Here is a 26,612-nt window from a genome sequence, read left to right as displayed (position 1 = left end):
GAAAGCAAGCAGTAATTTATTTTCTTGCATGCAGCAGGAACTGGTATTAATAAAAGCATTCAGAATGCTATGTATGTTACTGAGGCACGTTTTCCCCACATCCTCAGCAGATGGAAGTCCTGTCTAGTCTCAGGCTACAGGAAACAGCCATGCTAGTTCCCCAGGACCCTGCCACGGTGAGGCGGCTTGACAATTTATCAGAGGGGAACCTCTGCTGGACACTCATACTGTTAACATATTCTTGCATCTAAATATCTGAATTTCTTCTTATCTTGGAAACTGGAGGGAAAGGCTTATAGTGGGCACCACTTTGCTTTCTTCAGTGTTCCACTAATCAAATTCTTCTTTACTTCTGGTATTTTAATTTTTGATTTCCTCCTTCGCTGGAAAGATTCCTCAAATTCCTATATGAATGCCTCTCTCATGCCTCTAAGGTTCACTGTTTATAACAAATAAAAAGGAGAAGGGTAAGATCTGCTTATTCCACATGAAAATGCAGTGAGCGAATCGTTTTTGATTACAGTATTAATTGTTCTCAAGTATTTCAACCCAAGCTATATCTCTGTCAAATCTCTGGACCAAAATACAGAGAATGCATGTTCAGTTAGTACTCACTGTTGACCTGTTACTTTTCCTGACTACTGTTTGGATAACATTTGGGGTTCTCCTTGCATTTCTGGCTATTTTTTCCCCTAGTACTCGGTACTTGAATTGATGAGTTCACAGTTGCTTCCAGTTCACAATTGCTTATTTTTCAAGCAACTTACAGTAAGAGTTTAGCTACACTAGGCCATACGTAGGAAAAGAATACTATTTCCTGACAGAAAAGTAAGAAATATTGCATTAGCACTGCTCTGAATGTGGGGCAAATGCAAACTTGTAATAGACATGTAATGAAATGACACGGACGTCCGTGTACTGGAGATAAAAGGATGACCACTTTGGACTGCTGCTATGAGGATGTCTTTTGGTCATTAGAAGCTTATTCCTGTAAGCTGGTACATTGGGATCGTCATTGCAATAGCGTGAGGTGATGAATTTGTGATTCAGACCTCTCCTGCTTCATACACAATCTCCTGCGGCACGCACACATGCGATAGGGGGTATGACATTAGGGAAAGAAATGCAGGGGGTAAAAAAGAGCGATGGGGGGTATATAAAATGAGGGAAAGAAACGCTGTAATGAACCGTAGCAGGCGTTAAATCAGCCTGTTTTTATTTCGGGAACAGAGGCAGCCCCGCGGGGCGGTGCCGGGGCCTTCCAGCGGCGCGGAGCCTCCCCGCGCCCGGCGCCTGTCGGGCGGGGCCGGGCGGGCGGGCGGCGACTCCATGGTGCCGGCGGACCGGCCGCACGGTGAGGCCGAGGGCTTCCCCGGGGTCTCGGTGCAGATTTTTCCCCCGTGCCGCCCCGGCAGCAGGCGGAGGGGCTCCTGCGGGCAGGGTACGTGCGTGTGGGCAGCTGCGGAGCGCTGGCTGCCCGCCCGCTGGCTCCCCGGGACGGGAGCTGAGGGACGGGCGCACGCCGCGCTCCTCGGGGCGGTGCCCGGAGCCGTGGCCGGGGGGTGTTCTCCGGCAGCCCTCGGTGTGAGCCTGCCTCACGGCCCTGGGGCTGCCCGGGGGAGGCGGCTGGCGGCTGCTGCAACGCGCGGTGAGCCGGGGGCTCGGGGCCGTCCCTTCTGGCTGGGTTGTAGTGCAGCCGGCAGGGCCGGGGGTGGTCGTGACCCTGTGCTCTGCTCCGGTGAGGCCACGCTGTGCTGTGATCGGCTTTGGGCCCCGCACAGGACACTGAGGCGCTGGAGAGTGTCCAGAGAAGGGCTACGACGCCGGTGAGGGGTCTGGGACACAAGTCCTGTGAGGAGCGGCTGAGGGAGCTGGGTTCAGGCTGCAGAAGAGGAGGCTCAGGGCAGACCTTAGTGCTCTCTGCACCCACCTGCAGGGAAGGTGTGGGGAGCTGGGGGTCGGCCTCTTCTTGAAGATAACCAGCAACAGGAGTAGAGGGAATGGCCTCAAGTTGCACCAGGGGAGGTTCAGGTTGGAAATGAGGAGACATTTCTTCTCAGAAGGAGCAGTCAGGCACTGGGACGGGTTGCCCAGGGAGGTGGTGGAGTCGCCGTCCCTGGGGTGTTGAAGGGAAGGCTGGACGTGGTGCTTGGGGACATGGTTCAGTGGGTGACAGTGGTAGTAGGGAGGTGGCTGGACCGGATGATCCTGAAGGGATTTTCCAACGCTAATGGTTCTGTGACCCTGCACGTTAGGCTTACTTGGAGTTGCACCCATGCTGACCCATGGGGTGAATGCCAGGGTTAGCCAAATGGCACTGTGTTGGAGGCCTTGCGATCCCCATCTGAGGGGGTGCCAGCCAGGCACAGAAAAAGTGAATGTTTTAGAGTCACGGGTAGCTTTTTAGATGTGCACAGTCACCATCTGTGTTAGGATGTCTGTAGTGTAAAAGCTGGTATTCAGTCTGAGCTGGTTGTCACAGGGCCTCTGGATAGTCAGTGAAAAGAACGGATGCCTCCAGTGAATCATTCTTCCTTCCTGTATAAAGGTAATGGCAGGTGCTGGTTTGAATTTCGTCTGGCTTGAATTGCTGTGTGGATTGCATCTGATTCGAAAAATGGGGCTGACAATAAGGAGTGGGGTTTCTGAAGTAATCAGTGGCATTCAAAAATAAATTTTAATTAAATCTTTTTGAAGAGATCTTAATCTTTATGAAAATAACTTATTTTAATGGCATTAGAACTAATGACACCAAATTCTTCCACTTCGTCTATAGGTTGTGCACCATGTGGAAGCTTCCTTCTTTTCTGGCTCGGACGCTCACTTCTGGGACCAATGGCTTGCCATTGCTTCCAGACATGGCTGAAGGTAAAGTAATTGGCTGTGCTTTAGAAGAAGATTTGGAAATGTTTCTGAGGAGGTTATTCTTTCAGGTGGTGCCCCTTAGTTAGTTGATATGGTTTGCACACATTGCATCTGGGCATGTCCTTGACTGTTTATACCATGTATACGTTTGTACCATTTATACCATAGCTCATAGTATAAATGTTTAGGAAGCATCAGAATGTATGTGTTTGGAGATCGTTGGCTACAAATATGTACAGGACACTGAATTTACAGGCTTAGTGGCTACTCTGCTTCTTTAGACTTGGAAGAGTATGTGATTCTCTTTTAGAGGGACAGCTGCTTCTTGAGGAGGCTCTAGATAGAAAGTCAATGCAATACAGAGAGGTGCTGAGGAGGCTGGCTAGAATGGCTGAGAAACAGAGGAACTGAGTGGAAATAATGAGTCATACAGAACTGTTAGGGTGTCACTACTGCTAATTTCATACAGCGAGAGAAACCTTTTAATCAGATTAGTTTCACGAAAATGCACTCTCTCAATAGAGTTTTGTGTGGAAAGATTGTTTTAATGCTCTAATAATAATAAACCAGTGTTCCTGTTTGAGAAGCTTTAAGAATGTTTTCTTGCATTCTTATCCTATGTACTGAGAAAAGGAGAGCAGAAAAAGAGCTAAAACCAGATACAAATAACTCCTTCATGGAGTTCTGCTTGTTTCTGATATTTTCTTTTCTCCTCTGTTTCTGAAATAGAAACTCAGGGTTATCCAGTAAAAGAGAAGAAGAAGGTTATTAGTTGTTAGACTATTGAAAAATGCAAACACAAACTATAGGTTAAAGATAGTAATTTGGGAGGTTGAAGGAGAGAAGCAAGGATACAGGATATTGCATAATTGCAAATATTACCCCGCTCTATTATCTGGATGTTTTGTGATGATGCTATCCAGAAGGCCAGTAAAAATAGTGGAACCATCCTGGCCTTGCCTCTGTTTTCGTTCTAAGGAATGCTAATATTTCTTGGACTATAATAACTGTAGATATTTGAGATTCTGTTCTAAAACTGTAGCATTTAAGTAACATTTTGCAAACTTGTGTTGATATGTAAACTAATTCCCTTTAATTTGGTGTACCTGCTTTCACAAAACACCAGATACTTATTCTTACTAGCTTTTCACATGCTTCCTCCCAACGGTGGGTCCCAGTTGTGAATGCCCTCAGTTCTTCGATGGTGCTCCTAGAGGCACACCGAGTGGATCTTCAGAAGCTTCCTCTGAGTTAACTCACCCTGCTTCCTGAAAAATGCTGCAGCTAGGCTTTGCCAAACTGATAGTGTTTGTTAACAGTAAATGGTAACACCGAGTTTGAAGAAACGTTTGGACTTAGACTGCAAGCAGATACTGTGCAGAGCCGGTAGACAAAGGAACTGGAAAGCTGTATTTGAAGGAGATGACTGACTCAGTTGAAATCACAAAAATACTGGCCATAAACCTTGGCAGTGAGCAAGGACAGGTTGCTTAGAGTTGGTTAAAATTAAGGGACATGTACACAAATGGAATTTAAGCAGGTGAAATAATCAGGTAACTCCTTAATCGATGTCATTTGCATAGTTTCTTGTAATTGTTATCTAACCTGTGTTTTCCACTCCACAGGACACTTACCCATTCATGTGAATAATGGTGTGTTGTGGTAATCTGAACATATTTTAATATTTGCTATTACGCTAAACTTACTTAGCTACTGTTTTGCCTTACTTTATTGCTCACCAAAAATGAAAACTTCTTCTCTGTCGACTTGCTTAAAGCCCCTTTGCCTTCTTTAATGTTGTGAGTCATGACAAGTGAATGTCTTTGGTCATCTTTGTGGAATATTGTACTAGATCTTGGATAGCACAGAGTATTTCTGATAGCATGCTGGAAAATGCATTTTTAAAAGCCTTGTGGGATACAAAATCTGTTACGTAGCATCTCCTGCAGTACATAGCTTCATTTTAGACATTTGAATAGAAAAAGGCTGTGGTTCAGACACAGTGGATTTCTGCATCTTTCACTGAAGGCCAGGCGAAGCTCTACACCAGGCTGGTGGTAAAACACAGCCGTGTGGTCTGCCTGAACCTGGGGAGGCACCAGCACCAGGGGCTGCGGATGGCAGAGGTGGATGCAGTGAGCTCCTCCAGCTGCCCTCGTGTCCTTCGTTACTGTACTGTGCAGCTCAAATAAACTCAGGCCCTGCTGCTCTGGCTGTAGTGATCCACTGACCACAGCTGAGGAGTTAGTGTGAAATATGCAGTGTGTTAACGATGGATAAAACCCATTTGCTGGAACTGTTCGGTGTCTCTAAGACATTTGCCAATGAGAAGAGAGAATGCATGAATTTTTATGCTTAATTACCTAAGTTTATGTTATAAAATCATTAAAATCTAGAAAAGCAGTATAATTTTTCCAGGGGAAAGAAAAAGAAGATTTATAGGCTTTGAGCCTGTACAATGGACTAGATTTAGATTGGCAAAGTCTTAGAAACACTTACACTTTGACCTTTTATTGTTCAAATGAAAGTTATGTGGTCTCAGCCTGGCAAATGTTTACTTGTATGCCTAAAATCAGAAATATTAAATGGGACTAATGGTATATACATGTTTGCAGGTTTGGACTCGAGGTTTTTCAGAGCTTTTTACGTCTCTAAAGCTGAAAAGGAAGATGAACCTAGTTTAAACCGAGACAGAGAAAGTGCTGTTTATTCCCCCTCCATCCCAGCACAGTCTGCACGCTATTGGAAAATTGAGGTTTTGTGTTCTAGAAGCTATGACAGTGTTTCTGCTAACACTGTGTTAATCAATGCATGCTATGGCATCTTCACAGGTGGAGTGTGAGTAACAGGAAAGTAGTAATTCCTATTATGTAAACAAGCCTGTTGTTGCTTCTTAAGGGAAAAAAAAAAAAAAAAAAAAAAAGAATCAGATCCCTCTGACCCTTCCAAAAAAATCAGCTCTAAAATTTTCAGTCAGTTCTTTTTCACTGACATTTTTTGTTACTGGAATTAGTAATAGAACTCGTCTTATTTCAAAATGTATTTTCAGCTTAATTTCCTAAAGAACCCAGGCCTAAGTAATCTGCTTTTGTCTTTTGTCTGTCTTCTTTTCCCTCTCTTCTTCCAGACTCCTTTGTTGCTTGCTGCCAGCCGAGATAGATAAGCACAAATCCCAAACTGTGTTCCCACAAGGTTTGTGAAAACCAGCTTCTGAGTCAGAGGTTCCTTAGGGTGCCCGAGTTAGCGCTGCGTGCGGGTCAGCCTGTGTATGATGGCAGTTGCCAGGTACCTGGGCTCTTTATAGTGGCCAGCTGTCAGCCTGGTGGAGCCCTGGGCTAACCACAGCTCCTGCTGGTGCTTGGCTGGAGGCCTGGCAAAACAGAGGTAGGTTTAGAGGTTTGGGAGGGGAGCTGAAGGTGTTGCAGTAGGGAATGAGCAAATGGGGGGCTAGTGGGAGGGGTATGTGATTTCAGTCCATAGGGATAAGCTTTGTTAGCTCCAGGGGTCTCAGAACAGCTAGCTGAGTGCTGTGAGTACTCCAGCCAGGTATTTAGTTTGTGGTGTGCAATGTGTGATGGTGTCCCATAACTTAACAGTAAAAAGAATCAGCTCATGAGTCACCAGCAGCCCTCTTTCTGTTTGTGTGACACTTTTTTTTTTTGTAGCCCTTCCCTGATGTGTCACTATTTTATCCTATTATTTCAGCCCTCTTGTATTAAAAACCTTTGTGAATAAGCAAGGAATTCCTGCCATCCAATTCTCAGCTCTATTCTCTTATGAATTTGGGAATTGTTGCTGCTTGTTTTTGAGTTTCTGAGTAGCACGCATTTACCTGCCTAACAGAGACAGAATATCTTGGTAGATTTGGTGAGACCCTAACACATTTAATAGCCCCAGCAGGAAAGAGTAGAATAACTGCCTATGCAGAGCAAACAGTGATAGTGCAAACAGTGTGGGAAGCAATTTTGCAGCTCTCTGTTCGGTGTCTGGATGTTGTGTTCTTTGAGGCTTCTAGAAATTTAGGCTCCTAAACCCTCCTGGCAGTACCCAGTCTGCTGGTGTTACCTGCCCTTCATGTGTAGGTCTAATTAAAAAATACTTATTTTCGCTCCCCGTCTCCCAGCTGCACTGTCCTTTTAATGTTCCTTTTACAACTTTCTGATCTGTGTTATCTCCACTGTTTCTTTGTGGTTAGACTGAAATATTTTCACGTCAGAATTTCTCAATCTGGTCTTGATCTGCTGTCTCTTTCAGTTGCTTAATGCAATTAAATGCCTGCGGTGCTAATTAACAACCTCTCTAAATGCATTCTTTATTGGCTGTACAAAATAAGCTACACAATCATGTTACTCAGTCCATTGCTGTGATATGCCTACTAACAACGTCAGTGAATTTGGCCAAACTTTGTTTTTCAGGCTTTTATTTGCATGAATTTGCTTAATTTTTGTTTGTTCTGGGATGAGGATTGTGCCTTTTAGCACCAAGCAGCCAACCTCACGTTCTTCCCTTGCCAAAATAAGCTTTGTTTGCTTTGATTTTTTTTGTTTGTTTGTTTCAGTGCGAAGCAGATTGAGGGATATAGTGGGAGCATCTACCAACTGGAGGTACTGTGTACATTAAATGTATTTTACTTCATTTGTCAAACATGGAGAGAACTCAGAGTTGTAGTAGAAATGTGAATTCAAACTGAAAAGTAATGCAAGCAAAGTCTTGGATTGTTACTTTGTGGATCACAAACTTCTGAGAGTTTTCTAGCAGATCTTTAGCACCGAGGGAACAAAATACAAGGTCCTGATGCTTACAAGATTCTCATTGCCTTGGAATCTGATGCAAGTCTAAGAGCTTTAGGGCCTTACTGGAAACGTTATGTTGCTATTATCTCTTGATTTATCTGTTGGTGGACTTATCCTGGTCAAGGGTATCTCAGGGATTTCTTTTCTCTGCTGGAACTTAATTGTAGAATAATCTGTTTTAAATCACCTAAATTTTGGCTTATCCAGTTTACCTACCTCCCCCTCTATGATCACGGATGAGACAGGGTTGCCTACAATCCTGCAGTTGTTAACGCTTCTGAATAAGTCAGTGTAGCCATCAGGGGAACTTGTGATGCTGATTGGTTGCCCCCCATTTATTTTCTTGATGGGTGATCATTTTATGACCATATTTGCTGAGCTCTTGTTACACATTTTGAGGACTGCTAAGAAAATGAAAAGGAGCTTGCCAGGATGGAGTGTCTGATATGTCATGGCCTTCTGTATAGCTTTATCTAAACGGCATTGTAGGCCCGCTAAAGAAAATGCTCGAATCGGGGAAGTTGAGCTTTGTTTAGGAAGACTGGTAACTAAGCATCATGGGGCCTGAAATTTTTGTGAGGTCAGCTGGTAAGGAGTCTAGAAGATGACTCTTAAGGAAGCCTTTCATGCAGCCCATAGTGGTTAGGGAGGAACCATGCCATGTGGAAATACCGCCTGAGGAGAGAGGCTGTAGAGGGCCCCGGTCAAATCTGATCTTCCATCCATTTCTTTTCCCTCTACTGTGCTGAGTCTAGGTACCTTTCTTGTGCTGTAAAAAATGCAACAGAAACACTTGAAGCATACAGTGCGTTGCAAACCGCCATGAAGAAGGAAGCCCATTGTTGGGAGTGCTTGAGAATGACAGGCTTAATATGCGGGGAGGTTTGGAGGATACGGGTCATGTAGACTTTAGAACCCACTTTTATGTTGGACTGACACAGAGTTGGTAAATGTGGAGCATGAACAGCCAGTGCTTTCATCGAGTTAGACCATGGAATGACTGAAGAGGACCGACCCGAGAAAACAGCCTGGTAGGGTTGTGAAATGGGAACTAGGGAAGGACTGTGAGGGCCTGGTGCATATCCACCTGGAGTGCTGGGAGAGGAGAGAGATGCATGTTGGAAGAACACTTTGGGCTATTAATTTTGCTGAAAGGAAACTTGGGTTCACGATTTCTCTTGTAAATGTCAGCAGTGTTTTGTTTTAAAAAGTGACACCTTGCTTATAAATGTCTTCTTCTTTCCTACCCATGTGACTAAAACAATGAATTTGCTCATTGCTGATACAGTGCAGTGATTCTTATTATAGGTCTCACATAGGCATTAGATCTAGATTATGGAGGACTTAGACCTTATTGAAGTCAGTAAGAATAACTAATCCACTGAATTAGAAAGCCTGTAGAATTTGTCTGGGGTACAATCTGATGACAGATTCGTGGGATGACTTACATTACAGTTTAGGTAGAGTTGTAGCCATTTCAGAAACAGTGCCATTTCCCAGAATGTTTTGGGCAGTTATTAGTTAATGCTTTGAAATACTGTTACTGTATGACTGATAACTGCAGGATGTAAAAGTACTTGGCCACTGAAAAACATTATTGCCTTGAGCCCAATATGTCTGAGTATTGAAGAGTACATTCTGAAGCCAAAGTGAAGAGTTCTGCTGCTGATCTCAGAGGAGCCAGGATAGGACTGGTAAAAACAGAGTATAGCTGCATTTTTATCACTTGTTTTCTGTGTATTTGTAGACATTTTTTAATTTAGTCTCTGACTGATTTCTCTTAAACCTTTTGATGAAAGCCCTTGAAAGCAAACCTTTCAAAAAAACAAACAAACAACAACAACCCACAAACCACCACAGTAAAGGAGCATCTTCTTGGACATTGCACCTTTCCTTAGCCATCTAGTATATTCTATTTCTGTGCAGTGGCCCAACTTCAAACATAAACGCTCTGGAGTAGGTTGTTCTATTTTCATTTTTTTCTGAACTCTGCAGTTGTCATTTTGTCCAGATGAAGTAAGCCATATTTCATATGTTTATAAACAGTAAAATTTTAAAAAAAGAAAGAGACTTTCTGCTAAGCCTTTACTGTCCTTGATTATGGACTCACATTTTCCCCAAAATTATTATACAGCAAAGAGGGAGTATAAATAGTTGAAATGTGACTTCTTTCTGTACCTCCTCTCCCAAATATAAAAGCCAAAGCCAAAAATGTCATCAAGTATGACTAATAGCCAGAATTCATCCAAAGTCAAAACTTAAGACAAAATTTTTGGTGAAAAGGTTCCTTTGCTGTTTGCGTTCGGATTTTTTTTGGCTTTATTAAACACAGTGGCACTCAAATCACAACAATGCAGCATGCACGACTGAATGAGTGGCATGCATCCACCACAAGTTTAAAATTAAATTTGGTTGCTTAGAGCACGAGGAGGCATAAACCGCTACAAAATTTAATTAATAGTTGTGCACACTCTTTTGCTTTTTGCCTGAACTATTGCATGTTTAACAGTCATATTTTTAGTGCTTTGTTATTGATTGTAGGGATGTGAGGAAATACTTGCTTTATTCAGTTAGGTTGCACTTTTAAAGGGAGGGTACTTTGGAGGAACAGGTAAGAGAGTATGTTGGGCAAGGTTGCTGTTACGTATCACAGGTATCTGTGCAAGGAACCAGCTTGGAAAGAAGTGACAGTAAGTTGGCCCCATCTGCCTTGTGAGACTTGCAACCCCTCAGGACTTGGTGGTGCTGGAAAAGCAGCTCTGAATTATTTCTCCCTTTTCTGTATTATTTATTTTCACAAGTTTCATGTGTAGTTGTAAGATGACTGGGTAGAAAAAAAAAAAAAAGGAAAATATGTAGATTAACTTTCCCTTTTTTGTGTGCCTCTTTTGTGCATGAACTGTTGCTGTAAAGGAAGAAGTCATCTGTAGGTGATCACAATTCCTACCAGATTAGCTCTCTTAGTTGTCAGTGCTAGCCAGTACTGTACATCTGCTTTACTTCTTGAGAGAGACGGTAGGTTGACAGTCCTCTAAAATTGACACGGTAGGAAGAGTTGTAATACAGTAGCTATGGAAGGCGTGAATACACACAAAACATTATAGGCTAAATTACACACGATTTGAGTTTTCTTTTTTTTTTTTTCCTGTTAAAACTAAGTTTTTTTCAAGGGGAAATATTTTTGTAGCATTCAGAATTGGATAAATTTCATTCGTCTCTTTAGTACAAAGTATGTGCTTGCAACTGGTACAGAAAGCTATTTAAAACTTGTTGGCAATAGTCTTCCTTTATCTGGTTATGTGCATTTCTCTTTCTTTTCAAGACACACTTAATTTGTCCTAGTATCTTTAATTCATTTTTTTGTTTTGGTAATTTTCAGCCTGACATCTTTTAGCTAGAGAGAGTTTCAGCTGTCTGATATACTCTTCTCATACTCCAGATGAAGTGTTTCTTTTCTTACTAGGGATCATGTGCAAGCAATGCAAGAAAGAAAAGCTCTCCATACTTTACTGGCAAAACGTCAGGAAGATCTCCCCCCTAGAAGAATGAAAGATAGCTATTTGGAAGTTATTCTGCCTCTAGGAAGTCAACCTCAAATAAGAGAGAAGTATCTGAATGTATACAACAGTGTAAGGTAACAAAGTAAATATAGGACGCATACAGGAAAGTGTTAACAAATTTTGGAAGTAGTTATTTAATTGTCAAAAAATGTGTCTTACAGGTTTGGAAGGATACTTGAAGATCTTGACAGTTTAGGAGGTAGGTATCTGTGCCCTTGAAAAGAACACACAAATAATGCAGAGTGAGTTTGAGTACTGATACAATATGACCTCAGCAAGGATTGCATCAATGTGCTGTCTCTGAGGGGAATTAAAAAAGATGCTGAAAGAGGATGAAGTATGAATAGGAACAGTCAGAAACAAAATGCTAAGCTTCAGCTTCTGCCAGTTTGTAAAGGACCAGCTATAAGAATAATTATACTCATTTGCTTCACAGTTTAGCTTTCTTATTTTATTTTTCCTTGTCATTTATTCACGGTCTTTAAAATATCAAGATATTTGATTCCTGTTTTGCAGCTAAAATAATTGCTGGGTTGTTAATATGACTTGATGTTTGTCTCTTAAAAGTGGGCAATTGGCAACGGCAGGAAATTCCACAAAGATGCCAGATTCTACCCCTGGGACAGAATAAAGCCAGGCACGGGCACAGACTGGGAACCGGGTGGCTGGGGAGCAGCTCAGCAAAAAGGGACCTGGGGTGCTGCTGACAGCAGGCTCAGCATGAGCCAGCAGTGTGCCCTAGCAGCCAGAGGGCAAACTGCTTTTTGGGGTTTATTATACACAGCACAGCCAGCTGGACAGAAGTGGTGATTGTCTTGCTGCATTTAGTGTTGGTGCAGCCTCGCCTGGAACACTGCATGCAGTTCTGTTCAGCAACATGAAAAGGACGTTGAGGTCCTTGAAAGTGCCCAGAGAAGGGCAACAAAGCGTGGGAATGGCACAAAGCTGTGCTGGGGAGGTTCAGACTGGGCATTAGGAAACGTTTCTTTGCTGTCACACACCGAAACAAGCTTATAAGGGAGGTGGTTGCTGTCTGTGCCTGTCAGTGCCCAGAAGCGTTTGGATGATGCCCTCAGTAATAAGCTTAAATTTTTGGTTAACCCTGAAGTGATCAGGCAGTTGGACTCCACGATCTCTGTAGGTCCCTTCCAGCTATTCTGTTCTGTCTTAACATGTCACCACATGATGCCTTTCTTCAGTAAAGTTCTTTAGCTGGTCAGTAGCATTTTGATGGAGGTTTGTCACAAAAAAAATGAGTGCTTGTTAAGGGAAAGGTCTGAGGGGGAAGTACGTACGTAATGGTTCTTTTAGCAGGACAGAAAGACCTTCTGTGGGTCCAGATGGCCAAGACTGAGGCAGGCAGAGAAACAAGTGAATGCATGTCACTTATCTATGAGGACAGGCAAAAGAGCTGGATGACTTGTATTTTGTACTGGGATATGGAAGATAAGACCTGTCCTAAATTAAAAACGAGACTGGAAACTAGTGGCTCGTTTCAGTTGATAAATGAGACGAGCCTGTTTTTCATTCTGTGCCTTGCTTATTTTCTCTGTAGACTTGTGAAGATCTTGGATTTTTCCTGGTAACAGCACAGAATGTCTTTGCCTTGTTTGTAGTCATACTTGTCTTCAGTCAGTTCTACTGGGCGTAAATTATTTTGGGGAAATCAAGATTCTGTGCCAGTTACACAGTGTTCAGAATGGTGGTAAGAGGTTTGCATAGAAACAAGTACCATTCCACTCTCCCCAGCACATCCAGTGATCTTGACAAATGTGCCACGTGAACAATTGATCAACTTCTAAGATTTTGTCTTTGGCATTAGGGTTCTGATAAATCCAATTCAGACTATTATTAATTGTATTGATGCCACGATTGATGGGCACAACAATTTTTAGAAGTATGACTTGAGTCATTTTTACTTACATTTCCTGGAAAGACAGAGTTTTTCCTTCTCTGTAAAGTATCTGCACCTAATGAGATGCTTTTGAAACCCTTATTGGGTGAAAATTACTTGATTACTAGGAAGAAAAAATCTTTGCAACATTACTCTTTACTATTGCTCTAAGGAGTCTGTTATTACTCTGAGGAGTCTGTTTGCTTGCATATGCCCTCATGAGCAGAGCTAATTAATTTAAGTAATCATTTGGCTAGTAGTGATTACGGTGTGATAAATACCTCCAACTATGCTTTCATGCCTGTAAGGCACAGTTCATCTAATCTGCACCTCTTTAAAGGAATCAGTATGTGAAAACAAGTCTGCAGATAGTATGTATCCTTGAACAACCTGCCTGAAATCAAAGTAGGCGGTAGGAAGGGAATGAAGGATCTGAGAGAGTGGGCTACAGGGATAAGGGAACAGACTATGTGGGATTGGAAGGAGTGGAGTGATGGGTTCATTTAAGGCACTCAGTTAAATTTCTCTTTGTAGTAAGTAAATACACATAGAGCTGAGACAGCTGCTGAATCACTGTTTTCTTTATAGCAATCTCCTGAATTAAGTACATGAAAATGTGGAAGTCATGCACTCCTACACTGTGATATTTCAGTTTGTGTTTTGCAGGTACCTCTCATGCTTCACGAAGATGGTTTTGATCTGCTCTGCTAAAATTCTTGTTAAAATACAAGAGAAGTAAATGCTGACTGTTTTTGGTCTCTCCACAGTTCTTATTTGCTATACTCACACCAAGCAGGAAACACAGCCAAGGTCTCCCTTATCGATAGTTACAGCCCTGGTAGATAAAATTAGTAAGTGGCAATTTGATCAGCAGGAATAGTTTCATCTGTTTATCTTACTCATTCGGCAGCTTCTGCATTCCTGTCGTTGTTACTGGGGATACCTTCTTCCCTCCCCTGTTGAGTTGCCTTCATGTTGTTTTGGCTTTGACCTCTTAAATACTCTGTCTTTTATAGAAGGGAGGAGGGTAAGAGAGCATTTCAGTTTTCCCTTCTTTTGTGCCTCCTGCACTTCTATGTTCGGTTTTGTATTAGCCTGTGAGTTTCTTAGCTTCATTTTTAAACTGTTTGTGTTCTGGTGAAGTTGGACCTTGCTTGTGTCACATGTTCTGCTGACCACCTCTGTGGGTCTGCCATCCGCCTGCCACATGTGTGCCCGTTTCTTCCACTTCTGGTTTTGGTGAAAACAGATAAGGCAGGAACTGCAGGCTAGCAGTGTGGTCCTGTGCAACAGCTGTCTCTTCTGGGTTGTTTGTGTGCTTTGCTGCTTACACAACACAAAAAGATCTTAGAGGAACCAGTCTTCCTAGTATGAGACGTGAGTGATCTGTCTCCCAGTAACCTCTAACGTTTATTCTCGTAGATCTGCGCAAGAAGGTCGTACTCCCTGACTGTGACATCAAATTCACAGGCAATGTTTCTTGGGTTGGAAAGACCTCAATGGAAGTAAAGATGCACATGCTGCAGGTTAGTTCCTGTGGCTTCCGTCACCAGTTACAAGGTGTTTCAGAGTGAATTTTGGATGATGACACTAACAGCCTAAATTGCATTTTCTAGAATAACCAAGATGACTTCCAGTAGTTTAGGTAATGTGGGATACGCTGTTACTAATCCTTCTGTCATGACATGTGTTTTTCTTAACCAGAATTTAGTAGTTAACTTTGAGAACAGTAATACTCATAGAGACAAAACAGGAATCTGGGCTCTGTATCTTTAGAAGCTTCTCCCTGCTTTTGAAAAGTGTTATTTTCCTTGTATCTTTGCATTTTATAGATTTATAAATTTTAATGCTGATATTCAGTCTCGGTATTAAATTGTATCTTCTGTGCATACTGTCTACTGCATAGCATAATTTTTGTAATAAGTTATTAAATGCTAAATACTAATTGAAAATAAATGGAAGGTGTGACTACACTGTACAGGAAGCAAAATGAATATTAATTTAATTAAAAATCCCTCATTTCCATTGAATACTTACAGTCAGTTGATTAGTTAGCAGAAACATTCAGTAATTTAATTATTTAGAGTAGCAAGGATAGTCTACTGATGTGATAGGAGTGGCTATGAGTCAGATAAACAGGTAAATATTTTTTGATTCAGTTTGTGTCCTTAAGTGAAGCCTCTGATGTAGAAGATGATGTTAAACCATTCTTGTCTGAACTGCCTCCCGGTGTTGACAGTGGTGCCAGTTTGGTATTGGCAGTAAAATAGTTTTGGCATTGCTCAGAATAAAGAGTAATCGGGCATTTTACAATTTTATTTTATACTTTTCCCTAGTTGAAGACAGTAGTTAATTAGCATTCCTCTGCTTAATGCTTTTGTTGCAGAATTTATGAAAATGTAGTTCTAACTTGTGTTCTTTCTTTCTGTTCAGCCTACTGTGGGAGATCTTAGAAGGGATGACAAAATGAAAGTAAACACTGTGATAATGATGTGATTGTGTAGGTGATACTAACTGAATAGCTTGCGAAGCGCTTTTTATAACTTTAGAGCTTAAAGATACAATTGTTTCCTGTCTCTCTCAGTTGCATGACGGTGATTACTGCCCTGTGTTAGATGCAACCTTTGTCATGGTGGCCCGGGACCCAGAAAACAAACGGTAATTTGTAGGCCAGGGAAATAGTCTTCAGACGCCTGTTGTGGTGAAAGTGGCAGACATGGCAGCTACGTATGTGTGAAGCTGTATGGTGCGGGTTATAAATGAATTGTATAGTTGATGTTTTCTCTTGGCAAATGTTACTTCCCTGGGGCAAGCATCAGAGCTTTGAATTCAGGAGTCAAGTGATACCAGGCATTGCTGTTAGTCTTTGGATCTGTGCCTTTTCCATAACAGATTTCCCTGTGTTTGAATGACTGGCCTGATGAACAAAGAAGTAAATCAGTGGACTACAAGCCCACGTGCATTGTACAGTAGCTGTTAAAATTGATTGCTTTCTTGCCCTAAAAAAACTGAAAGATTGAGTCTCAATGGTTCAGAATCACAGAACAGCTTAGGTTGGAAGGGACCCCTGGAGGTCATCTAGTCCAACCCCCCTGCTCAAGCGGGGACACCCAGAGCAGGTTCCCCAGGAGCACATCCAGGGGGTTTTTGAACACACTCTGTGCCAGTGCTCTGTCACCTGCACAGAGCAGAAGTGCTCCCTGATGTTCAGATGGAACCTCTTGTGTTCCAGTTTGTGCCATGGCTTTTGTCCTAGCTCTGGGCACCAATGAAAAGAGCATGGATCTTTTCACCCATGGATCTTTTCACCCTCTTTGCACCCTTCCTTCAGGTAGGTTAAATAGCCTTTGAGTTAATAGTATCATTAATTCTGTAATTCATTATGGCAGGTGTTGTCAGAATATTTAACCTAAATTATATAAAAATTTATGTAAAAAAAACATGGACCTGGTGGGTATTCTCATAAAACAAAACAAAACAAACAACAAAAATCCCCTTCTGGTTTCACCCTTTCTGTAATACTCAGTCATTGACCAGACTGCTCAGTTTCAATTTTGGTTTATATGACTCCAATACTAGAAAGATCAACTGTATTTCTTACATCTTGTATTTCTTACACCTTGTATAGCCTGCAGAAGTAATAAACCATTTTCTAACTAGTTTAAACATCCTTCCTCATTAAATACAGGTGGTTATTTATTGGAAGGACTTTGCTTGACATAATTATTTAGTCCTGATAACATTATAAGTAGTTATCAGTATGATTTTCTGTATCAGATTTGTGTTATTTTTAGATTCTATTAGTGTATTTATACATTTTAAAAATATATATACTTAATTTTATGGTTCCCCCTCTTTTTTTTCCCCTAAAATTGCAAAAATGGCATTATACACTAGTAGACTGACTAATGTAGCAAAACAAACAAACAATCATACTCCAAGGCAGTATTTCTATTCTGCTTTACAAACTGGCTAGGGACAGCTGAGGAGATACGCTGTCTGCATAAGCCCATGTAGATCAGACTTCATGCAGACTTCAGTGTCTGTCCTTCAAGGCAGCTAACCACAAACCTGGTGTGTTCTGGAAGTATTTTGGGTGAGGTAGAAACCTTTTAGAGAGGTACAGGGTATATTAGATTGGGTATAGTGCCCCGAAATCTGGTTGCATGGCTTTTGGACCATAAAAAACTTGCATCTCAGGGGCTTGGACAGGAGAGCTAATGAAGATGCATCCTGAGCTGAAGAGAGGGGGAATGAGCTTTGCAATAGTGCAGGAGCTGGTGTGTCTTGAAATTCCAGAGTTCTAGCAAACAAGGGAAAAGAGCAGGCTGTTCCAAGTGAAAGGTCTCTTTGTATGTTTCTTGTTACCAGCCCAAGTAAAGCCTGAGGACAGAGGTGAATTGCTTAGCAGATTTACATATTTGTGTGTGTGTGTGTGTGTGTATGTATGTGCGTATGTGTGTGTTAACTTGCATATATATCTTGTTTTGAGTATTTGTATAAGTGTTTAAAATATAAAAATAATCAGTGGAAATCATGAGGAAGAATGGGTCCAGAAAATAAGCATTTGCCCTGCCTTGTGAAAAGCAGTAACTAAGTTTTATGCAATTTGGTTAGAGTGTATTTACTTGTGCACTTAAGTAAATGTATGAATTGGGACTCAAGGCAGCCTCGTATCATCTTCTGTGATAAGTGACGTATGTGGTAAACAGCTTTTGGCTGTTGATAAGGCTGTCATGGGAACATGTAGATTGTGAGAACACTCGCTAGCTACAGCACTGTGCTCTTTCCATTCCAGAAGGAATGCTGCTGTTCAGGTTTTGGATATCTATTTTAGACTATCCTAGATCGCCACTTCTTCGTTTGCTGAGCTTCTAAATAGCTTTCTGCTTTAATGATCTTCATGTAATCTATGGGTACAGATTTAGCTCTTTATGAAGCACAGATGTGTCAATTATTTTTTCTTAATTACACTAGACTGTGGTTGGATAGCTTCACTTCCGAAGAGGCAGTTAAGCAAGTGTGATATTCTGTTGGCAGCTGCCAATTATGAAATAATGTATTTATTTCTATGGTATAATCTGAAGTATGTCTTTTAGTCTTGTGTAGTGTGTATGTAAGCAAAAAATGAAACACTTACAATGTATTTACAGGACAAGTTCTTGTAAAGTTAGTAATTTACAAATCTCTGTCCATAGGCCGGCATTTGTTAACCCACTCATTCCTGAGAGCCCTGAGGAAGAAGAAATCTTCAAGCAAGGGGAAAGTATGTCATATGTAGATGTAGTGCTTAGTGTCGTGGTTTAATGGTGGACTTGGCAGTGTTAGGTTAAAGGTTGGACCAGGTGATCTTAGAGGTCTCTTCCAACCTAAATGGTTCTTTGATTCTGTATTTCCCGGTAGCATGCAGATCTGCCTTAGTTTCAAGTTAGTAGCTGGAAGGAAGAAGACTTCAGAAGTTCTTCTACCAAGAAATAGTCCTCATTTGTTCAAAAGCAGATTTTCTGTCATGTCTCGTGTCAGTGTTGTTGAGAGATTAAGTACCATTGGCAAAACTTGAAGGAGGTTGTTTGTTATGTAGTGTTTCTTGCTTGATACATTTTTCTGTACTTCAAGGGGAGTACATAAGTTTCCTGTAAGGGGACTGGGTATCAGCTTCATTGTGTTTGTATTTTTCTTAGATGCAGTCAGTTCTGAAAGCCAGGTTTTTGTTCGAGTTAGGGTTGTCAAGCTCTAGCTTTTAACTTAACAGAGGAAAAAAATATGGAGTCGATTGATACCAGATTCAAATCATCACAGCCAGTTCAAATGTGTGTTGTTTTTTTTTCCCTTTGAACTCTAACATTCTTTTTTTTTTTTTTCTGCTTAGTGAACAAGTTAAAGAGGATTGATTTCAGCACTGCTTCCTTACTGAAAATGGCTCCCACTGCAGAAGAAAGAAACATTGTTCACGACATATTCCTTAATACATTGGACACAAGGCAAGAAAGGGAGGGATGGAGGAGAAATGGAGTCTTGAGGAAGGAAATTTAATGTGCGTTCTGAGTGGGCTCTTAGAGGGCATACTGGCATAAAGGCACACGTTCTGTTTTCCCATTTTTCCATTTAAACTGTGGGTCATTTTACTTGAAATACAGGTACAAACTTTGACGTGTCATCTGTGCCTCTTAAAAGAGTCTCTTATCATTCAAGAGTGTTAGCTGTGCCAAGATGATGAAATGTTAGCACAGAGAGCTTCAGTGTAAGATATTAGGAATAATCCTGAGGGGGGAAAAAACATCTTTAACCAAATAATGGAGTGCAATGGTTTTGCAGCTGTGTAATTTACACAATATAAGAGTTTTCTGCCAGGTAGGTAGCAGAAAGCCTGTGAGGGCAGGAATTGGCCATATTTTCAACAGGTAGCTTTGCAGTGTGTTTTAGGTGTAATCCTGGGCAACGTTAGTTGAGGGAGACCAGTGTTGGCACACTTTTCTTACAGTTCAGATTTCTCTGAAATCATCCAGTGCCGATGGTTGTAGAACAATGTCTAATAACGTTAGTGTGCTGTTGTGTTTGTGGATGATTTCTTTGACTCACTAACCTTACACAGTTATTTTCAAAGCTGTTCACCAAAGTAAGACATACCTTCCATTAAAAATAACAGAGGTGTTTTGTACACAGTCTGCCTGGGTTTGAAAACCTCAGACTGTCTGCATGTTTGATGTTGAATTATTCTGTTAGCTCATTACTTGCTTTTAATTTATACTCTGACTTACTAAATAGTGTAAGGCTTTTCTGGGAAAGTGTGTTTTGTGGATGTGGCTTATCTTTTCTTTAATGTACCTTTCTGAAGTTGAGATCGTTCCTTCAAAGGAGTTTGGACATCATCAGAAGTTTCTGAAAGAAGGGAAACGTAGGCTTTTGTTTTGTTATTGCAATCATAAGTATCGCTTTAGATACAGCTTCAGGCTCACTTGGAGCAGCTTTCAGTGACAGCATTCCGGGATGGTGGCTTGTTTGGCTTCGATTTTTCTATTGTTCATGTTTGTCTGCATTTACTTCTTTTGCATTTTTGACCTGCTGAAATTTGCTCATGTAAAGTTTTTTTGTTTCCTTCATAGGACAGTAAGTTTTAGGAGTCGTATATTACCACCCAATTCAGTGTGGATGGAAGATGCAAAGCTAAAGGGCCTACAGATCTGCCATCCTCAGGTATTTTGAAAAATATGAATAAACTACAGAAATGGCTTCTGAATTATGAATCGTCTTTTAAGACTAGTTAATATATTATTTTGTTTAGGTTCTGCAGTCCTTGCAATATTTTTAGATCTTAGTTTCTTTTGCCATTTTTCTGTTAATGGAATGGAAAACCTGTATCTATTTGGATTGCCACTGTGAAATAGACTTCTCTTTACTTTCTTTCCTATGACTGCTTAATTAGTGTAAAGAAATTCCTTTGTAAAATACTTAATTTGGGCTTCCACTTTATGATGCAGTCTAGAGATTTATGTTATCAAATAAGTGCCTATTAAGTAAAGGTTCCTCAGCCACTTGGACTTTTCCATGTCTTTGTACATTCAGGTGCTCGGAGTTCTGTTAAATGCTGTAAACTGAAGTGCAGACTTCAACACAGTGCTTTGAGAAGAACATATGTGATGCAGCAGTCTGATTTTTTTGTTTCTACAGGAGCGGAACATCTTCAATAGGATCTTTGGGGGTTTTCTAATGAGAAAGGCATTTGAACTGGGATGGGCAACTGCTTGCAGCTGTGGGTGAGTTGCAGATTTTTATGTGTATAAAATATAGAACATTGTGCGTGTATGGATAGGTCAGGAAACCATCCTAGCCAACCTAATGACAATAGGAGTAGAAAAGATCTACATGTTTAAGAGGAGGATGCTGCACTATTATTTCACAGCACTGTTTTACTTAGAACACCTGTCATATTTGCAAAGAGATTTGCATCATGCTCCTATCCCTCCTAAACGTAGGGATAGAAACTGCATCTTTTGTCTCTTTTGTTCTATTTTACTAAGCTACTGAGACTGACTTTGAAGATTTTTTTTTCCTAAATGTATAAAATAAATGTTCTTCTAAATAAATACTACATCTCATCATCGCCCAGAAAAGATCTATGCCCGAGCCTAATGGAGCATGGGTAGCCTAATAGAAAGATGTCTTGTATCAGGCCTAAGCAAAGGTGGCATGAAGTTTGCCTAGCGAGTGTAAGTCATAAGATACAATGACAATGCAATAGCGTAACCTTAAAGAATGTCTATGTGTGCAAGAGGTTTCCTCCTCTTACTTTTGTCTTGGATGACGGCATAATTCTTAAGCACTTCCTGTGGCCTGCATTTAAGAAAGAGACTTATTTTCTAGTAACCCATCACCGAAATGCTGGGAAGGAAATAGTTTAAATTTTTCCAAGTACACTAGTTGTTCCTGAGAAGAATTTTTTTTCTCTTTCTCAGGGGTTCCAGACCTTTTATTGTATCTGTTGATGATATCATGTTTCAGAGGCCAGTTGAGGTTGGATCCTTATTACTGCTTTCTGGACAGGTAGGAGTTTATTTCTCTTTGAAGAGCAGAAAAACTTACCCTTCCTGTTATCATTGATAATCACTGATAGTGAACCATGTGTTATGAATGTGTATGATTTTTCTTGTTAAACACTAAAATTGTCTGTTACATGTTTTCAGTGCCAGTGATTAAGTATGACCTGTAACTCCTTTCCGAACTGTGTAGGTCTGTTACACGGAGAAAAACTACATCCAGGTTCGAGTGCACAGTGAGGTGTATGATGCAGATACTAGAGAGCACCACACAACCAACATCTTCCATTTTACATTTATGTCAGAAAACGAGGTCCCACGTGTTGTCCCCAAAACATACGGAGGTGAGTATCCAGTTAATGCATTGCCATCGAAACTGTGGAAAAGAACACTTCCTTTCTGTTGAAACATTTGTCATTTTAATAGATGAACTATTGGCATTTGAATATTTTAACAGGATTTCGTGGCAAAGCACTTTTATTTTATGCTGTGAAGACAATGTGGATTGCTTCTTAATCTTACCATTCTGTGCAGCTAGTTGTCCGATACCGATACTAAGTTGTTAATGTGTTTTTCTCTTTCCCCACCTAATTTCAGAGTCCATGTTGTATTTAGATGGGAAGCGACACTTTGCTGCAACCATGAAAGAAATCTGAGAGGCACTGAGAGCTGCATCAGCAGTGGATCAGCATACTGTCTTAGAACGAATGAGTCATAGCCACGGATGGCTAACAAACAAGTGTTCTCAATACTAAACCAAAATAAAAAAAAAACACCCCCTCCCTTTTAAATAATATTTATGTATTTGCATATAAGTGGATTTTTTATTCTCTGCTACTAGGATTTCTTGAAATTTCCTTTGACACACCAATTCTGTTAGGAAATAAGGCTGAAAAAATACAATCATACTTTGCTTTGAGAGATCTTGTTACCCCCCTTGCTGTCTTGTCACCATCTGCCTTTTTTCCCTTGGTAGCTCCCCTTTGTGCTTCTCTGACAACTGATAGAAGTTCTATCAGAAGAACGTGTGCAATAAGTAGATAGACACAGATGAAGCCATTTGACCTGTATTCTTGTGTAAATTAGGTTTAGGGTTTTGTTTTTCAAGAACGACACGGGCATCTGGGTAGCAATTGAAAGCTCAGGAGTTATTAGTGTGCACAGTGTACAAGCTGGTATTTTCCATCATTTTGGATTTTACAAGGTTGTTGCAGCTTCTTTTTTTTTATATGGTTTCACGTTCACTTGGTAGACGTTTTTGCAATGATGTGAGGTTGCTAGATGGTCTGTTCTGACCTTGTAGGCATACTGCCAGCCCTGTCAGCCTCTTCTAAATTTGTTGTTTTTCTGCTGTAACTGCACACTAGTTCCTGAATGAGTAATTTATTGTAGCGTATGGAGTAGTGATCTGACCAGTGAAATTTTGTGAGACTGGGAAATGGTATTGTAGAGCAGAACTGGGAGCAGAGCAGGAAAATGCTGCTAAAATGGTAACAATTATGTTTGATCCGTGCAGGAATTAAGGGCCCAGAGGATCTGTGCTGAACAGCTCTCGAGTCAGGTGCTGAGTGGTGAGAGGTTTTTTTTTATCGGACTGACCCGTGGAGATGACATCCTCCACAGCTGGGTTATTTGTGTACATACTCACTGAGTTATTTGTGTACAATACTCGCATTTCACTACAGCCTCAGTAGGCTGTAGTGAAATGTGAGTATTGAACAGCTTTTAAAGTTGTTGAGTTTACCTATGAAGGATGGAGCAACTGAGCACCACAGAGTGGACACCGAAGTGGACATGACTATGGCATATATAAGTAGCAGGAAGAAAGTAGTTCATACTGAAGTGCTTCTGATGCAGTGGAGAAAGTTTTCATCTGCAGTATCTGGCAGAAAAAGCCCGACGTATTGAAATTAGGAGGATGAGCAGATGGAAAGCATCAGCTTTTGGCAGTGGGGATAATTAGTCACAAGCACAAAACGTGGCCTTGGATACCTTCAAATCAAGACCGATGTTCTCTGTGTGCCAGGTGGACACCTAAACTGGAGTAGCTGGGCTCCATGGCAGGTTAAATGGATGAACTGTGGTGTTCTATAACCCATGAGAATGGACTCATCTGTCTCTTCTAGGTTTAAAGTTTGTGAAATCAGGAAGCACTGGGTAGAAGTGATGTGACAGCACAGATGCATGAAATGAGTCGATAAAACAGGGTGTTGAGATTTGTATTTCAGAATAAGAAAGCTTAAAAAAAAAACAATGTTTAGGAGCAGCTTTATTTGTTGCTAGAAGGATAGTATGATGTTCGTGGCTCCTAAAAGCTGACTGTTACTCCTATAAAGAGGCTGAATGTTACAACAAACATGTTGCACATTGGTCTTTCCTTTCTAAGAATTTGCTGCCTGTATTTGTAAGTTAGGCTGCTTTCCAGTGGAGGAGCAGGGATGTTACCTGATCCAGATGGCATTAATGCATTGCAGAGAGATCAAGCTTCCAGATCCTTATGTCGTTTTCCCCTTTGGTTACACTCTTGCTGATTCAGCTGTTTTTAGTCATTTTCCGTAATGGTTATGCTACTCTGGGTATGCATTATATTTTCTGTTTTCCTTATTTTTAAAACTCTTTTGAAGCGGAATATACTTGACTGACCGAACAAATAAAGAACTGAAAATCTATCCCAGCTTTTTATATGTATCAATATTTGAATATGAATTTATCATAATTTCTAAATTCAGCCTTCGGAAGGGGGTGGGAGAAAAAGGTTATAGAGTAGAGAGCAAGGCTTGACATCAAAACCTCTGGACGCAGTGAAGAAAACAAATCCCACAAATGAAGTTGCTTAAAGGAACTATCTCATGAATGAAGATGCTTGAGAGAATTGCTGTTTTTGTACTTCATGATAATGTAATCACGTACCACAATTGCAGTCATTATAGAAATGTATTTACAGTCATGCAGAACCTCGGTGTTTATATATACAAATATGTATATGTATGTTACATCTTTTACATATAGTAATAAATACACAAAGAATTTGTCACCTATTTTTTGTCTGGGACACGAACTCCAAGTTGTCACTATCTTTGATAATAGGTAAATGAATCTTTGTTCAAGGAATGTTATTTATGCATGTCTCTATGTACGTTTGTGTGAGATAAATACTTAGATCTCACACTGAGGATAGAAATATTTTACCATAGTAATTAATGCTGAGTTTGTATTGTAACTTAATGACCAGCCCCTCACTGCTGTGATGAATCATTATCACTCAAGCCGAGAGTTATTAATAGAAGATCTCTTTACTTACAGTGAACATAGCTGTGTAACTGGCTGTAGCTCTGTAATGGAAATGTTTCTGTGCCATCGTGCCATGGAGGAGCAGATCTGCAGGAGCTGGATTGCCTCCCCTGGTCCTCTCAGTTGCTGATGTAAATGAGTTCTGGGGTTGGCTGAGCTCAGGACCTGAACAAGCACTTTGTTTTAAATGTCTCTATTTTCCCATTTTTATTTTTTTTATTTTTTAAAAAGCCTGAAGTTATTTACTTACACTCACCCTAACACCTTCTGGTAGTCCCTCTTCAAATATTCATGAAACTTTTGCCACTAAATCATGGAAGAAACTTGCTGGCACAGCACAGCCAGGGAGTGAGGGTTTTAGTTCAGAAACATTCTCCAAAATTACTGCATACTTAATTGGTTTTACTGTATGTTCACTCCTTGTCTGTTGACAGGCTTGTTTGATTGTCGGTGCTCTGCTGAATGAATTTTAAACTCGGTATGTCTGTGAGATACGGCTTCATGGGCTTGGGCTCGAGGACAGCTCTTGGTAAGGCTGGAAGAAATTGGAGCCCTGGAACTTTTGTCTTTTTTTCCTTTTCAAAAGACAAGTTTGCATCTGCACTTCATGCACTCCAAGAGAGGCCAGTGAATACTGGCCCTGGGAAGGGCTCGGGGGGCAGAGTTGTGTGAGGTGCAATTTGCTGCCATTTCAGATCTCAGCTGAAAGCAGGGGCAGAGCAGACCACTGTGTCTTCTGCAAGAGACCAGTGCAGCTGGCACTGCCCAGGCTATTTGAATTAATTTGAGGTGGTTGTGATGCCAATCAGTATTTTTCAAAGCAGCGTCTCTAAATCAGATCCTTAGATTCAACTCTGTGCACCAAAATCAGAAGGGACGTGTTTCAAGCAGTGCTGAGGATGCTCAGTGCAATCTCAGTGAGTTTTGCTGATGGTTTTTCCTTTCAGAAGATATCATGGCTTTTATTTGTTGCCTAAAAATATTTAGGATTTTAATTTTGGTCCCACTTATGCTTATTTGAAGATCTTGATCCTACAGCTGGGCACAAAACACTTCTAGGTCTACTGACGACCTTAGAAACCCTTAAGCCAAGCAGTAGGCAAGAGTTGGTTGTGCATGTAGAAGTAGGTTGGTACCTACTGCCTCAGCATTTCATTACCATGAATGAGTTAGAATTAACTTCAGGAGTTCAACTGGAACTGCCTGTATTTTGTCTTTGTCAGCTGCAGCCCATGCGTGATACTAACGTACTCAAATGCTGCTTAGTGTCCCAGCAAGTCTCCTTCAGCTCAGGCGTGTTTTAGATGGGCTAAATATACGCGGCAAAACTTGAGCCCCAGACTAGGAGGATGACTGCAGCAGTCCGTTTGTTGATCAGAACATGGAAGGGCAAAGCAAACATTTAAACTGCTTTGCCTGCTGGATAATCCTATCCAAGGTAATGCTACTACTAGACTCTGATTTTGAAATTATTTTTTTTTCTTAGCGGTTTTGCTGGAAGATCTCCACATGCTGACTGTATAATATAAAACAGCCTCAACGAATGTTTTTAAGCCTCTGAAGTTGCAGCTATCCTAGCATCATCCTGAAAGCTACCTCATCAATTCATTGCTATTTTACTGTTTCTCAGATGCATGTAATGTGTGAAGGTCGAAGACCATGATCCTTCCAGCAA

General features: G+C 41.0%; 1 protein-coding gene across 10 annotated transcripts; it reads left to right on the top strand.

Moving 5' to 3' along the window:
* The first annotated feature begins 1,307 nt into the window (after positions 1 to 1,307).
* LOC118156974 (acyl-coenzyme A thioesterase 9, mitochondrial-like) lies at positions 1,308 to 22,411 on the top strand. Of its 10 annotated transcripts, XM_035311218.1 has the most exons (19): positions 1,312 to 1,354; positions 2,777 to 2,868; positions 4,491 to 4,517; positions 5,481 to 5,566; positions 5,597 to 5,703; positions 5,993 to 6,057; positions 7,424 to 7,469; positions 11,122 to 11,292; positions 11,380 to 11,417; positions 13,880 to 13,963; positions 14,535 to 14,638; positions 15,697 to 15,770; positions 18,311 to 18,378; positions 18,982 to 19,093; positions 20,216 to 20,306; positions 20,781 to 20,866; positions 21,566 to 21,653; positions 21,840 to 21,990; positions 22,244 to 22,411. In XM_035311218.1, exons 2-19 carry the CDS (start codon positions 2,787 to 2,789, stop codon positions 22,300 to 22,302), a joined length of 1,539 nt encoding a protein of 512 aa, XP_035167109.1. In that variant the 5' UTR covers positions 1,312 to 1,354; positions 2,777 to 2,786; the 3' UTR covers positions 22,303 to 22,411. The 10 variants fall into 10 exon arrangements, with proteins under 10 accessions (XP_035167111.1, XP_035167109.1, XP_035167107.1 ...); XM_035311216.1 differs by having other exon boundaries at positions 5,481 to 5,703; XM_035311217.1 differs by lacking the exon at positions 4,491 to 4,517 and having other exon boundaries at positions 1,314 to 1,354; positions 5,481 to 5,703.
* Positions 22,412 to 26,612: the final 4,201 nt, after the last annotated feature.

Source organism: Oxyura jamaicensis (assembly GCF_011077185.1).
Source record: "Oxyura jamaicensis isolate SHBP4307 breed ruddy duck chromosome 1 unlocalized genomic scaffold, BPBGC_Ojam_1.0 oxy1_random_OJ106681, whole genome shotgun sequence".
Taxonomy (NCBI): domain Eukaryota; kingdom Metazoa; phylum Chordata; class Aves; order Anseriformes; family Anatidae; genus Oxyura; species Oxyura jamaicensis.
The sequence above is the reverse complement of the archived record's forward strand: the minus strand, read 5'-3'. Positions and strand labels throughout refer to the sequence as shown.

What these genes read in the sequence shown, in the direction of transcription:
- LOC118156974 (XM_035311216.1), top strand. Translation starts at nt 2,787, where the DNA reads ATGTGGAAGCTTCCTTCTTTTCTGGCTCGGACGCTCACTTCTGGGACC. An exon ending in TAAAGATGCACATGCTGCAG is followed by an intron (nt 14,639 to 15,696) that starts GTTAGTTCCTGT and finishes TGTCTCTCTCAG; the next exon opens with TTGCATGACGGTGATTACTG. An exon ending in TGTCCCCAAAACATACGGAG is followed by an intron (nt 21,991 to 22,243) that starts GTGAGTATCCAG and finishes ACCTAATTTCAG; the next exon opens with AGTCCATGTTGTATTTAGAT.